This window comes from Neolamprologus multifasciatus, chromosome 10 (genome assembly GCF_963576455.1).
Source record: "Neolamprologus multifasciatus chromosome 10, fNeoMul1.2, whole genome shotgun sequence".
Classification (NCBI taxonomy): Eukaryota; Metazoa; Chordata; class Actinopteri; order Cichliformes; family Cichlidae; genus Neolamprologus; species Neolamprologus multifasciatus.
In genome coordinates, this window is record NC_140448.1 from 12,796,296 (window position 1) to 12,810,212 (window position 13,917).

The window sequence follows — 13,917 nt, forward strand, 5'->3', positions numbered from 1 at the left end:
CTTCTGTCTTTAAAATGTTTTCTATCCATCCATTTTTTAATATCTTATCCCGTGGGGAGAACGGCTATCCCACTTGACAGAGGATACCCTGAAACAACCACATCACTTTAGCATCAATTTCAAGCCATGAGTTAACCTAAAATTGCATTTATCTGGCCAGGAGGAAGCTGTAATAATCAGAGAAAACTCATGAGGTTCAAACCTAATTATATAAATGATGGATATATGTTAACCACTGGTCATCTGGACTTGAGTTTGGCATTTTGACCATAGCCAATGAAATAAGGGATTGAGAGCACAAGGTCATAAGATAAGCATTTGCTGAGGTCATATATAAGGTAAACTTTCCTATAGACTTAAATACAACATGACCTCCTTTGTGCAAAGACAGAGTTGCCCCCTGCTGGCTGTTTCTGCACTAGTTGTGCCAGACTGCTGATCCTTGTGGGTAAGGGGTTAAAAGGCTGTGGTCAACGAAAATAATGAATGGGGTACTATAGAAAATAAATTACCTATTTTATAAGTGTTCTTGTGAGTCTGAGTCTTGCAACTGCTCTGTGTTCTGCACTGTAATTACTCCAGTCCTTTTTGGCCACAATAGAACCATTACACTATATATTTATTGCATTTTGTGTTACCCTCTTGGTCAAATCTTCAATGTGATATTTTTCAATCTGATATCTAAAAATCACATTTCCAAAACCTGATTGCAGCTTCTACTGGTAAACAGAAATGTGTTTTCTGTTTACAAATAACTTAATATCATGCATGAGAGATTTTTTTTGATAGATTATAGGTTAACAAGTCATTTACAACACAAGCAATCGTTTTATGACAAATGCAAATCACCTCAGTTACTAACTCAGTTACTTTTTTGAAGAAGTAACTATAACTAATTACTTTTTCAAAGTAACTTGCCCAACAGTGATTGTATCACTGCAATAGAGCACTTTGCTCTGAGACTGCAGGTTTACTTGCGGTTCCTCGGGTAGAATGGGAGGCAGAGCTTTCAGCTTTCAGGTCCCTCTTTTGTTGAACCACCTCCCATTTGGGATTTGGGAGGCAGACACCCTCTCTACTTATAAGATTAGACTTAAAACTTTCCTTTTTGATCAAGCTTATAGTTAGGTCTGGATCAGGTGAACCTGTCCCCCCTTAGTTATGCTGCAATAGGGCTAAGGTGCTGGGGAGGTTCTTCTTTACTCACCTGTGGTGAGTAAAGAAGAACCTCCCCAGCATTTGTGGTGTTTGTGGTGTGGTGTATAAACACCACAAATGCAAAGTGGTGTTTATACACCACTTTGCATTTAATCATGAGTAGTTGTTAATCTCTGGTTCTCTTCCATAGTGTGTCTGTGTTCTGTCTACCTCCCCTCATCCCCAACTAGTTGCAACAAATGGCCATGCGTCCCTGAGCCTGTTTCTGCTGGAGGTTTCTACCTGTTACAAAGGAGGTTTTCCTTCACTGTCACCAAAGCATTTGCTCATAAGGGATCATCTGATTGTTGGTGTTTTCATTATGTTCTCTCTGTTATTTTAGGGTCTTTACCTTACAAAAGCTCCTTAAGGCAATTGTTGTTGTGATTTGGTGTAATATAAAGAAAACTGAATTAAATTAAATGTTTAATTTAAATTTCACAAATAGCTCCTTCAAAGTATATATGTTCATACTGTATGTTTTCTCTTTCTCATTATGTTTTTCTCCTCCTCCACCACTCCTCTCTCTCCTCCTTCACTTCCACTTTATCCTTTTCCTCCTCACTTCAAGCCTTATCTCCTGAGCTGAAGACAGAGCTCTAATACACAAAAATGTGCATAAACATGTTTATTCATTCCCAATATTGTTGCAGTTGCTTGCAACCTTGATGTATCTGGACAGATGACAATGAGCTGGCTAGACAACAACAACAACTGGTTATAAGTTAGCACTAAATGCTAATATAAGTTAGCCTAACAACTAATGTTAGGCTTGAGTGTCATAAAAAGGACACTTTCCCTCTAATAAACAGTTTGATTATATTCTCACATCTTAAGAGAGTTTATTCACTAAGTATCCAAGTCTGAAAATGTTATATCCACTTCAAAGAAGGCTAACAGCAGCTAACAGCAGCAAAAAACTGCAGCGCTTACTAACAGAAAAGGATGTCCTCAACAACTGACCTCAGTATTGCTGCCACTGATCAGAAGGGAACTTATTTGACTGATTGAGTTGTATCGGACTCCTTTCACAAAGATTTACATCCTCCTAGCCTAAATAGACATGGACACTGGCTGAATAAACAGCAGACCTAAAGCCTACATTCACCAGATTTGTTTTTCCTAGAGCGACTACAGTAGATAAGATTATGTAACTGAACTGAGAGGAAAACAGAATTCAGTTGACTGCAATCTGCAATCTACTGACATCTAGTGGCGAAATTTTCCACACTGTACCTTTAAAGAAAAATAATTGAATGTACTGAATATGCAATGTGTTTGTTTCTTCACTTGTTATTATTAGAATGTGTTAAATTTGTTGTAACTTCTGCTGCTCTCTTTGCCAGGTCTCTCTTTAAAAAGAGATGCACTAAGGTCAGGTTATCTTCTGTTTTAAGGTTGTTGTTTTTTTGCACATTTCAAATTATAAACAAGTACAAGAAAGAAAATATTTAGAGCCGCTTCAAGGCTCCCTGTATGTGAAAGCGATTATTTAAAATACTGTAACGCATTCGGCTCCAGTTTCCATCATTCCCCGCTTTGCACCCCGTAATTAGGTGAACCAGGTGCGCTCAGCCAATCAGGTGTGGACAGAGCATTGCCCCAGGGGACGTTAAATCATACAGCTCTTCTGGAGAGGTGTCCGTCACACCTTGCAGTGTTTTGCTTTAATAAGCCACAGCTTGCAGCTCGGAAAAGTGGAAATATCAACCACATGTCATCTGCTCGACATCGGCTGCGTTTGTCGTCGCCTGGTGGCCGCACGGGGGAAGCCCACAGCGTGAGCAGACAGGCACAGTGAAGGCACACAGGGCTCAGAGCATGTCGCCTCCTGTTGCTGCAGCTCACTGTGGGATCTGCTGTCGACCTTTCACACTGTACACATGAAGGCAGAAAGCTTTTTTGCGCCTCTCCTCGCTATGTGCGACCCGGACCTTTGGATGAGTTTACCAGCAAAACGTCTCCTCTGAGCCTGGAGGGGGGAAATTTAAAAAAACGGGTTTGTCGTTTGCGGGGATTTTCTTTTTCTTTTTTTGACACAACTTGTCAGAGAAGTCGTTTTCTGCTCCTGCTACTGCTGGCGGTTTGTTCGGAGCTTCTTGCGGTGTAAAAGTGTGAAACAAGTAAAAGAGAGCAACAGATGTTTCTGGTGGATATGCGGCCGGCTGAGGAATGAAAACTGCAGCGAGGCACCGGCGGCCCTTCCAGCGGTTCTGCTGCTGTGGAGTCGGGCTGGTCGCCGTCATTTGGCTCGCGCAGGTCATCCAGGCACCAGGTGAGACCTTAATATAGACACAGAGGCTGAGCGCGCCTGCGTGCGTCTACTCTATAAATCCGTACAAATATCAGCGGTAGGATATCTCGTAAGATTGAAATAAAATGTAAAACACATTCTTTCTCTTCACATTCGCAGTATAATGAATCTGAGTTTCCACGCATGTGTGTTGGCTCTCAAGAATGAGAAATGCCGCTGCTGTGCCCACTTAGATGCTAAATTATTATTATCTCGTTGTTATATAAAGATATATGATGATTAATTCTCTGCATCCTGGCAGTGAGGAGGAGAAACCAGAAGGAAATTGTTTAAAAACGCACACACACGCACTTAGATGTGTATTAAAGGTAGTGCTTCTCTCAACTAGAGCTACAGGAAACTAGTAGAAACGCTGCATAATTCATGTTTGTCTTCAAGAAAAAATAAAGATGTATGTATTACATATGTATACCTGTGGTACAGCTGCAGATGCACGTGTGTAGAAATACATGTACATTATTCCAACACTTAATGGTGATGAATAAGTAGGAGAGCAGGCAGGTGCGCACTGGATTGATTGTCAAGTTGAAATCTGCAGCAGGATCTGTTCACCCTGAGGGAAGGTGACAGTTTGACGATTACATAAAGCAGTGACAAACTGTGGCATGTTTAAATCCAATCACTGCAGATAAGGTCATTTATGGGTTGGGCTTCAATTTATATTACATCTTCATCTCTGAAGAATTACTGTAGGGCATGTTTAATTTTTCGGGGCATATTTGCCTTATCCCCAAATAGACCGCCTGCCCTGTTAGTGTCCTCCTGTTCCCAGGCAGTTACCCGAAAGCAGCGAACATGGCTTTCAGTGGACAAAATAAAATGTTGCTAAGTGTTGTTAATTAATAGTTAAATTAATCTAATTTGTCTCGGTTCGTTTCTTTTGGCAACATGTGACATAACTCATATCCCCTAGGACTGATGCCTGCAGCCTCCAGGGTAAAATAAACTTACATCTATAAAAGGACATGTAGTGAAGGAAATGTCACATAAGTAACTGGCTTTATAATTTGTGTATACACACACACGCACACCTCCATCTTTATGTGCTTCCGTCTCCTTAAAACACAACCCCTCTAAGATTATGCGACACTTCCAGTTGCATCAGTAGCCGCTAAGTTAGATGCGTTATTCTCATCTAACAGCATTGCACCTAAAGGCATCACCCCACCCCCTCACCCTTGTCCTCCTCCAGCTCATCATCATCCCCTCATCGCCTTTGCTGATGTGATCCCTCACTGTCACGCACACTCATCAGCACCAGCATCACCAACTGCGTTGCACCCCTCTGCCACCCTTTGTTCAGATAAATATTTGAATAGGTGAACTTTTTGTTCCATCACTAGTGTTTTGTTGGTTTTTTTTACCTTTGGGCTTCATCCCAGTAGCACAGGACATCCTTGGTGGAAGAGTGTCCTTCTGAATGAGCCGTGTCATTAATATTTATATTTCACCTTTAAATTATGAGTGTGCCCATCAGCTCTGAAGAGGGTTTCCGAACTGAGACCAAGGCTGCTCAACTTAAAACCATATAAAAGCACAAAGCGCTGGGCAAAGCATGTGTCCTGCTGTTTGTAATGATGACAGGCAGGTTACTCTCACAATAGTTGGAAAATATTACACATACTGTAGCATCCAGCTCCTATAACCATTTATGGATGTGTAGCTCTGTTACTATCAGTCTGATACTGGGGTGGGGAAAAGAGAAGCTTTACATTAAGGATTGGGAGAATGCATTACAATCCAAAGCAAACTATTGTCAAGTATTTCTGTGCAAAATCATGTTTACTGTGATTTTTGCCAAAGAAAAAGATTAATGGTAAAATATTCATTGTTTTTAAGCAATGCAAAACACAAGAAACACCCTTCGGACACCAATATTACCACATGAGCAAGACACTTCCAACATGGGAGCTCGTCTCAGTTTCTGGGAAGATGTAAAAAAGCTTAGCAGGTTTAGTGAACATTAATCTTTTTCACATTTTTCTGTCAACTTTGCAGAAGTAAACATAATATGTAAGCAAAGTACACACATGGCTGTACCAATACTGCTAATTTATATAACCAGCAGACATGAGGCAACTTTGGGATCATTTGGAGCTGTGTTTGTGTCTACCTGATAAAATTCAGCGTATATGTGAACTTTTAATAGTACCAAGTTTCTATAAAGTGAAACACACATTTTGCCCGTGTTGCTGGTCATCTACCACACGTTCACAGATGAACCCACGGCTGATGAGAGCACTGAGAATCAACCAATCAATTTTTTTAAAGCTGCATAAACCTGACAAAATGCTCCCGAGTCCCTCCACATGAAATCTTCATGCTTTTTCTTAAACACCTGCATGAAGATTACAGTGACACATCCACGTATGTAGATCTCGAAAGATTGAACAGCTCAAGTATTTGGATCTTTTACGTAAGTAAAGGTAGCAGTACTACAGTGTAAACACAGATAGTAATGTTGCTGCTCACACAAAATAACGGTGACATTTTAGGATAGGAACATTGTGCACACGTCCAGATGCCTGTCGTTGAGGTACGTAGAAAGGTTTGGCACGTGTTCTTCTGTTATAAAAAATACTGTGAAACTGTGATCATCCATGATTTGTTCCTAACTGTCCGACTCTAAAATGTCTCCACACTTTTTTTTTAAGTTTTTGATTTGGTATTGTCTGCACTCAGATGTTAATCAAAATGTGGCTGAGGTATAATTCAGGTTAAATTTAATGTTTATCAGCTCTTTGTTTAGCGACACAGGACACTTACTAAATGTGCAGTGTGAATGTCAAAGAGACCCAGAGGACTACAGCGTTATCTACGTGGAAACATTGCAGTGTTTCTGTGTAGATAACAGTGTTTCCATGAGAAGATTGGACTGCAGATCCCCCCCCCCAGACATTTTACCTGTATTGCTACCTTTTGAGGATTTCACTGTCAGGCACATTTACTACTGCAGACTGCTGTCTGTCTGGCCTTGTGGAGGCAGTGAAGGTGTTTGGGGTTAGATCTCAGGAAGCCAGCCTGTCAGTCATTGTGTGATTGATGGCATCAAATGTCTTGTTTCCGCCAAAGATGGCGATACTACTAGGTTTTCAGAGAGGAAAAGAAGTTAGCGTAGGGCCTTGTTAATCTGTATCTTAAATAACACATTGTTGTTTCAAGTCAGACAAAGGGAGGAAAAAAGAAGCTTTAAAGGTTTGTATGGTAGTTAGACCATTAATCCCAGTTTAGCACAAGTTACAAAAAGATTCCGAATATTTGATTTCTTCATCACATTGAGACTAAAAACAAAAATAAACAAAAGAAATCATAAATTATGCTGACATAACTTGCTTGGACCTTCCCACAGTCTGCACTGCCATACAGTGAGTTATGACCAAAATTATGTATTTAAAGTTTATGTGTTTATACTGGGCCATTTCTCAGCAGGATTAAGGTATTTCCATTCAAACACCTCATTTCTTGTTCCATCAGCTTTCATCACTGATCAGTCTGGTTCCTTTTTCCTTTGTTTACATGTAAATGTTAGGGCCTCTAGCAGACAGTCTTATCTACAGTAAAGTTGTCCAAATTTAACACCATTGATCATCTTTCTGGTCAGCGTGAAAGTAAACACTGCGTTCTTAATGCATGGAAAGTGTGTGCATGTGTAATTTCTGTTACAAAACTTGTAACTTCAAGGATGTCTCTAAAAAAACGTTTAAAAAAATGAAACACTGGAATATTGAGGTTTAGCACCTTAGAAAACTTTACAATATAGTGCATTGAAAACTCTGTCCATGTAGTTGGAATGTGAAAATCTAAAGTGATAAATTCAGAGGCTAAATCATTTTTTAATCAGTGTTTGTTTGATTTAATTAAAGTTAGAAAAAATTGCTTTTAGTTATATGTATGCTTATATTTAAAGTTATATACCCTCATTGGCCGCTTTGTTAGGTTCACCCATTCAACTGCTTGTTGGCCAATCACATGACACCAGTGTACTTAGAATGAAAAAGAGAAAGTATCCAGCGAGCTGCAGTTCTCTGGGCTAAAATACCCTGTTGATCTCAGAGGTCAGAGGAGAATGACCAGATTAACGCAAATAACTGCTTGTTACAACCCAGGTATGCAGAAGAGCATCTCTGAACACGCAACACATTAAACCTTGAAGCAGCTGGGCTATGGTAGAAGACCACAGCACATGCCACTCATGTCAGCTACAAACAAAAACACTAAGGCTACAACTCACACACAGGCTCACCAGAATTGGACAGCAGAAGATTTGAAAAGTGTTGCATGGTCTGATGAGTCTTAATTTTCTGCTGCCACATTCAGATGGTAGGGTAGACATGAAAACATGGATGTATCCTGCCTCGTATCAACAGTTCGTGCTGCTGGTTGTGGTGTAATGTAGTGGGGAATATTTTCCTATCACACTCTGGGCCCGCTTCTTATTGTTTAAACACCACAGCCTGCCAGAGTACTGTTGCTGCACACGTCCATCCCTTTATGACCACAGTGTACCCTCCTGTGTACCATCACGTACAGTGTATATAAGATTTCTGTAGTTACTGGACATTACACCAGCCTAATAAAAGGTCTATTTTAAGTTAATTTGTTTGCATTTGTTACCTCAGCACTCCTACACTCCATAACTCGTGACACTTTTGTTACACCTGATTGTTTTATGATGTGCGTTTGATTTGATGCCCTAGTAAACTACTTTGCAGGGTAGATTTTGAAGCTTGCTTAATTAATTATTATTGATTTGATGATTTTAAAAGCATACTTTTGTAAAGAATTATTGACCATGTACATCTTTTTTCCTATAATATAAACCTATGTAAAATTCATAGGTTTTTCTTTAAGGTTTATCTAACCTGGGTAATCAACCTTGTGTATCATCCTGTATTCTTCCAGCAAAATAATGCGCTGTGTCACTAAGCTCAGATAATCTCAAAGTGGTTTCTTGAACATGACAATGAGTTCAGTGTACTCAAATGGCCTCCACAGTCATCAGATATTAATCCAATATAGCACCTTTGGGATGTGGAGGAGCAAGCAATGAATAAGCAGCTGTGTGGCCAAAATCTCAGAGGAATGTTTCCAACACCTTGTTGAATCTATTTATGAAGACAAAAGGGAATCCAACCCAATACCAGCGAGGCGTTTCTAATAAAGTGGCGAGTGAGTGTATTTTTCCCCACATTGGGAACTATTTCTTATTCAGTATTAAAGATAAAACTGATATTTTCCTTCTGGTAAGGAGGTGTGACAGTGTTTAGATTAATCAACAGACAAATTAATTAGTTCAATTCAATTCAATTTTATTTATATAGCGCCAAATCACAACAAAAGTCGCCTCAAGGCGCTTCATAGATACAGAGAAAACCCAACAATCATATGACCCCCTATGAGCAAGCACTTTGGCGACAGTGGGAAGGAAAAACTCCCTTTTAACAGGAAGAAACCTCCAGCAGAACCAGGCTCAGGGAGGGGCGGCCATCTGCTGCGACCGGTTGGGGCGAGAGAAGAAAAACAGGACAAAGACATGCTGTGGAAGAGAGACAGAGGTTAATAACAGATATGATTCAATGCAGAGAGGTCTATTAATACATAGTGAGTGAGAAAGGTGACTGGAAAGGAAAAACTCACAGATACATACATAGTTAGTTCAACTGTAAACGGCTTTTAAAATATCTACTCTTCAAAACCCAGATATATGATACAGTTAGTCAAACGGCCATGCTGTGTGCAGATCATAGTATGTTGAGATTACAGGAATAAACATCATATATTTATGTCTCCTTTTTTTAATGAGCTAAAATGTTGGTTTAGGCATTTATAGATGTGTCCCAGTCAGACGTGTGAAACGCGGTACAGAGCCATCTGTGGCAGAAACCTATTTGAATTTCACACGAGGCGAGCTCCTCTTGATACCTCAACATGAAAGCCTTCACGTCTCTTCTCAGCCTCGACCGCTGCCCTCGTGAAATGGGCTCATTGAGCTGTAAGGTACAAAGGGACACGACAGCACCCGGCAATCACGAAATGCATCAGAGGCAGACGCTGAGAGGCCTCATAATAAAAGGACGGCGTGTAGTAGAGAGCATAATAACTCCCTCGCTATCTTCTCAGCCTGTAGTGGAAAGCTCTCAGTGGGTGGTGGTGGAGAAGGAGATCTGTATATATATTTATATATATATTTATTTCCATATATATAGATTGTAGAGGCAGATTTAGCTGATGGGACTTATTCAGCTGTCGCTCTGCCAAAGCTATATAAGGAAACCCACACATTTCAACTGTTGAGGAATAAAATACACAACAGAAATAGACACTGTAAAGATTTCAGCACTGATGGCTGAGAAATAGTGAACATGCTGTTATCTCCCCACAGACAGAAACACAACGCCACAGTGTGATTATTTATTTATTTGTTTTTTGCTAGACAACCCCAAAAAACCCTCACATTGGAAATTACAGTAAGATTGCTTGTCCAGCTTTCGAATTCGTCAATACAGAAAAAAAAAATGATGGTGTTGGTAAAAATGAACAGTTTTTAGGCAGCACACACACAGCTCTGAGAAATCGCGACAGGTATTTTAATTCAGCTAATTATTTTCGTTATGACCTCTGATTATTTAGTTTTCATTTTGGTTTTTAAAAAATCCAGTAATTGTTACAGGTGAGAGATGTAAACCAGCAAGTGTTTGACATTTTTGGCTTGAAAAGATCAATAAGCAGTTTGTCCTGTCGTCGGCTAATTAAAGAAACAATCCATCCACATGCCGTGCAAAACATTAGTGAGAATAGTTTTTGGTATTCACTCTAAATCAAAGCACCTTCTGAATCTGGAGTCCTGTGAGGCCTGTTCATTTGGCTGCTTTTGCACTAAAATGGCTCGTGTTGTTTTGCAACAGAGACAGAGTCTTTGGGGTTTCAGCCAGGCGTGAATGGTGAGACGCTACAATGGACACGAAGGTTAATGCAGGAGAAGTCAGATAACCAGAGCCTGGATCTGGATCAGCCCCGAGCAGGTGAGTCACCATTCTTTTCCTAAATAGATGCCGCTTGTTTCTCCAGGACACACCAGCAAGCTCCACAACACTGTCTGTACTTCCTTCCACTTATTCCACGTAGATAATGCCTTAAAAAACCCCTATATGCTCTATAACAGTGAATTTTTACATTTTCTACGCCGAGGCAGTCATTAGTTAGGAATATAGAGAGCAAGCTATGCTGTCTGATTGTGTATGACGGCGCCTGCCCCACCTGAACAGTGACCACCACCACCTCTGATTCTCCTGCTCCCTGGAATTCCCACTTTTCCACATGCAGGTGCATATTTGTATTGGCAACTGGATCTCCTAAGATGAAGTAGCAGGGAGCCAAAACTTGTAGGAAGTACAGGTTGTTGGCATTTATTGTAATTTGTTCAAACAAAAACATGGCTTTTCAATGAGCTGTGTGCCAGCACATGATTTTACGCACCACAGTTCAAGTCATTTGAGACAAATGTTCTCCCAGACTTCTTGGGATGTTACAGTTGTGCTCTGTGTTGAAAGTGTGACCCCCTCTTTTGGTGTGGACACTCCCTGATCTTTCAGGTGCAAGTTTGAACCCTGTGTTGAAGTCACAGGAGGTGAGAAGAGGACTTCAAGGAAGCAACCCACAGTGGAGGTTGTGTATTACTGCAAAAGCCAAATTTATTTGGGGTTCTGGATTTTGTTTGGTTATTTATAGGCACAGTCTCTGATCTGATTTATAGTGTGGTTCAGCAGTTATTTCCTACTGGGAGTTCTTATGTATTTGTATTGTGTGTGTGTGTGTGTGTGTGTGTGTGTGTGTGTGTGTGTGTGTGTGTGTGTGTACGCAGGTAAAAAAAAAAAAGTCTACTAGAGATGTGCTTCTCCCCTGCAGGTGAACTGAAAGGTCACACAGAGTAGGCATTGTGTTTGTTGTCATGAGTGTGTAGTTTGCGTGTCAAGCTCATGCACTGTAAAGAGCAGGAGATGGATGAAGCCCATAAGAAGACCGGCAGAGTGAAGATCCGATTAGATTTTCTGAGGTAGTCTGTCTCTAACAAATGCCCAGTTACTTTCTTTGCTTCCTTAGCTTTAGTCGGCCCTGAACACTTCGGATGGATTCAAACTGCCCTTCATGAAATTATTACTGAGACATGCAGCCGCTGAGCAGCCGTAATGGGACTGCTGCTTCTCTGGTTCTCAGGCTGATTAGCTGGCTGGCTGACATGAGCTGCATTCATCACAGCTGACAGTTTTATTATTAAAAATTCAGATCGGAGAGGAAATCTCTTCATTGTTGTGCGGGGAGAATAGCACAGAGTAGATAAAATAACACGGCTTCTCAATGAAAAATCTGTTGCCCTTCTGACAGAATACAATTCAGTATCTCTGTATCATTTGCATTCCCTCTATGGCTGTTCTAATATTAGGCTGTCAGTCACAATCCTGTATTGTATGCAAACTGAACAGTTATTGTTGGAAGCTGAGGACAAAATTTCAAGCTTGGTCTTTGGGCAAGTTATGCTAATAATATTCCATGCAAATGGCCTGCCAAGACCACACTCCTCACTAAATGCCACCCAAAAACTGTTCTGCCTAATCCGGATGTGCAGCTTAAAAATAAATAAACACAGTACAGGGACAAGAGTATTGGGCCACACCTCTTCATCTTTGAATTCAGGTGTCATTGCCACAGGTGTATAGGGTCAAGCACCTGGTCATGCAGTCTGCCTTCACAAACATTTGCAGAAGAACGAGTTGTTGTTAAAGAGCTCACTGAATTTGAGCGTGTTGCTGTAATAAGATGCCACAGTTACAACAAGTGAGTTTGTGAAATTTCTTCTCTCCTTGCCCGAGGAGTTCAAACGTTCCTCGGGCAATGACATCTGCACAAAACCTGTGCCGACCAGGGGCAAGACTGCTCCTCTAAAGCCATGTTGAAACACCTCTAAGCAGCAATTTGGGAAATTATTTTGAAGCAGTAATTTAAGATAAAAACAATATACCACCAATCATCGTCTATTTATTTTATAATGTCTCTGCAAATCCACAATAAGTGCAAAATCTCGTCTTAAATACACCCGTCAGTATTTATAGCCTCCAGATTGATAGTTAACCATGCCTTCATCCCAGGCTGTCAGAATTAATCAACGCCCCCAGTAGACACGCACCCATCATTTTACATATAAGAAAAAAAATTGATTTTAATTTCTTTTTTTTTCTGTTGTGTGATGATGAAAACAGGTGAGATACAGGTAGCTCACTGTCCCTCAGTCTGCCACATACCCTTACAGTAGAGGTGCTCATACTTCGCACTCCTGAGATAAAATAATGAGATTCATTGTATCTTCACCCGAGTGCTCCATTTGTAACCAGTTTTGTGTTTTTTTTAATCTGATGACACATGACCTTTATTGAGTTCCTGGCTGCAAACAGATTTCCCTCATTATCTCTTACAAAGGCACAAGTGCACATGGGGAAGGTACTTGGCTGTGCTAATAGACTGGAGACATAAAGATGTAAAAAGGCTGGACAGGTAGTATAAGGCACAGCAGTGAGCACGGCCCGAGCCTCAGGTTGCAGTCCTCCTTCTCAGCCGGCCGCTTGACAGCGATTGCATAATCTGGAGTGTGATTAAAAACCCTGCCCTGGACCTCGGGGATATTATCTCGGGGATTGCACAGTAACATTCAGCCCTCCGGCTCTCTTTTCATCCCTCTGCTTCTTAGCAAGATGGAGACAGTGTGAGCTGACAAGCCTCGAGGAGACTGTGGTTGCTAGGCAACTGAATGCTAAATTTTGAAACCCAGACAATTCAGTCTTTCAAGCATTAAAAGTGCAAAGAGCTAAAAATAGACAGCTGGCCTCGGGTGGGGGTTTAGGGTTCAAAGACTCCAAACGATGTAAATGAAGTAAATGGCTCAGGGTGCGTTGTTGTCGAGGTTTGTTATGTTTGTTTTGGCAAGCAACAGTCGACTTAGAATAGTATTTTTCCACAGCCATTTTTGGAGAGTTTTTTTTCAAGAGGGAGGAAGTGTTGAGAAAGAAAAACTGGCAGATAATCCAACTCAAATTGTCTTCGAATGGTCCTGGACTGTTATCAGGGCGCTTACATTATACAGTCGCTAATGAAACTGGAGAAGAAGCTTTGCAAAACAGCAGATATGGGTCCTTGTTCCAGTTCATATTCTGTCCATTAAATACTCAGCGTTTTAGGGCTGAAAGTATGTTTATCACACTCTCCTTTAAAAGGAGCTGTTTATGTTTCAAATCAAATTTGCATGTATCCCTTCAAGTCTGCAGAGCCATTTATCCATCTGGAGTGCTCTTGAAGTTGCTCAGTTTTGGAGATGTTGACTGCAAGAAAGTTGTCTCCTTACTATTAAATATATTGAA

General features: G+C 40.7%; 1 protein-coding gene across 1 annotated transcript in view; it reads left to right on the top strand.

Moving 5' to 3' along the window:
• The first annotated feature begins 2,511 nt into the window (after positions 1–2,511).
• Positions 2,512–13,917, top strand: part of LOC146509746 (sodium/potassium/calcium exchanger 3) — a 37,389-nt gene continuing 25,983 nt past the window's right edge. The window contains exons 1-2 of the mRNA XM_085173891.1: positions 2,512–3,472; positions 10,417–10,533. Coding sequence (XP_085030017.1) covers positions 3,370–3,472; positions 10,417–10,533 — 220 coding nt within the window. The 5' untranslated portion in view covers positions 2,512–3,369. The remainder of the gene's footprint in view (positions 3,473–10,416; positions 10,534–13,917) is intronic.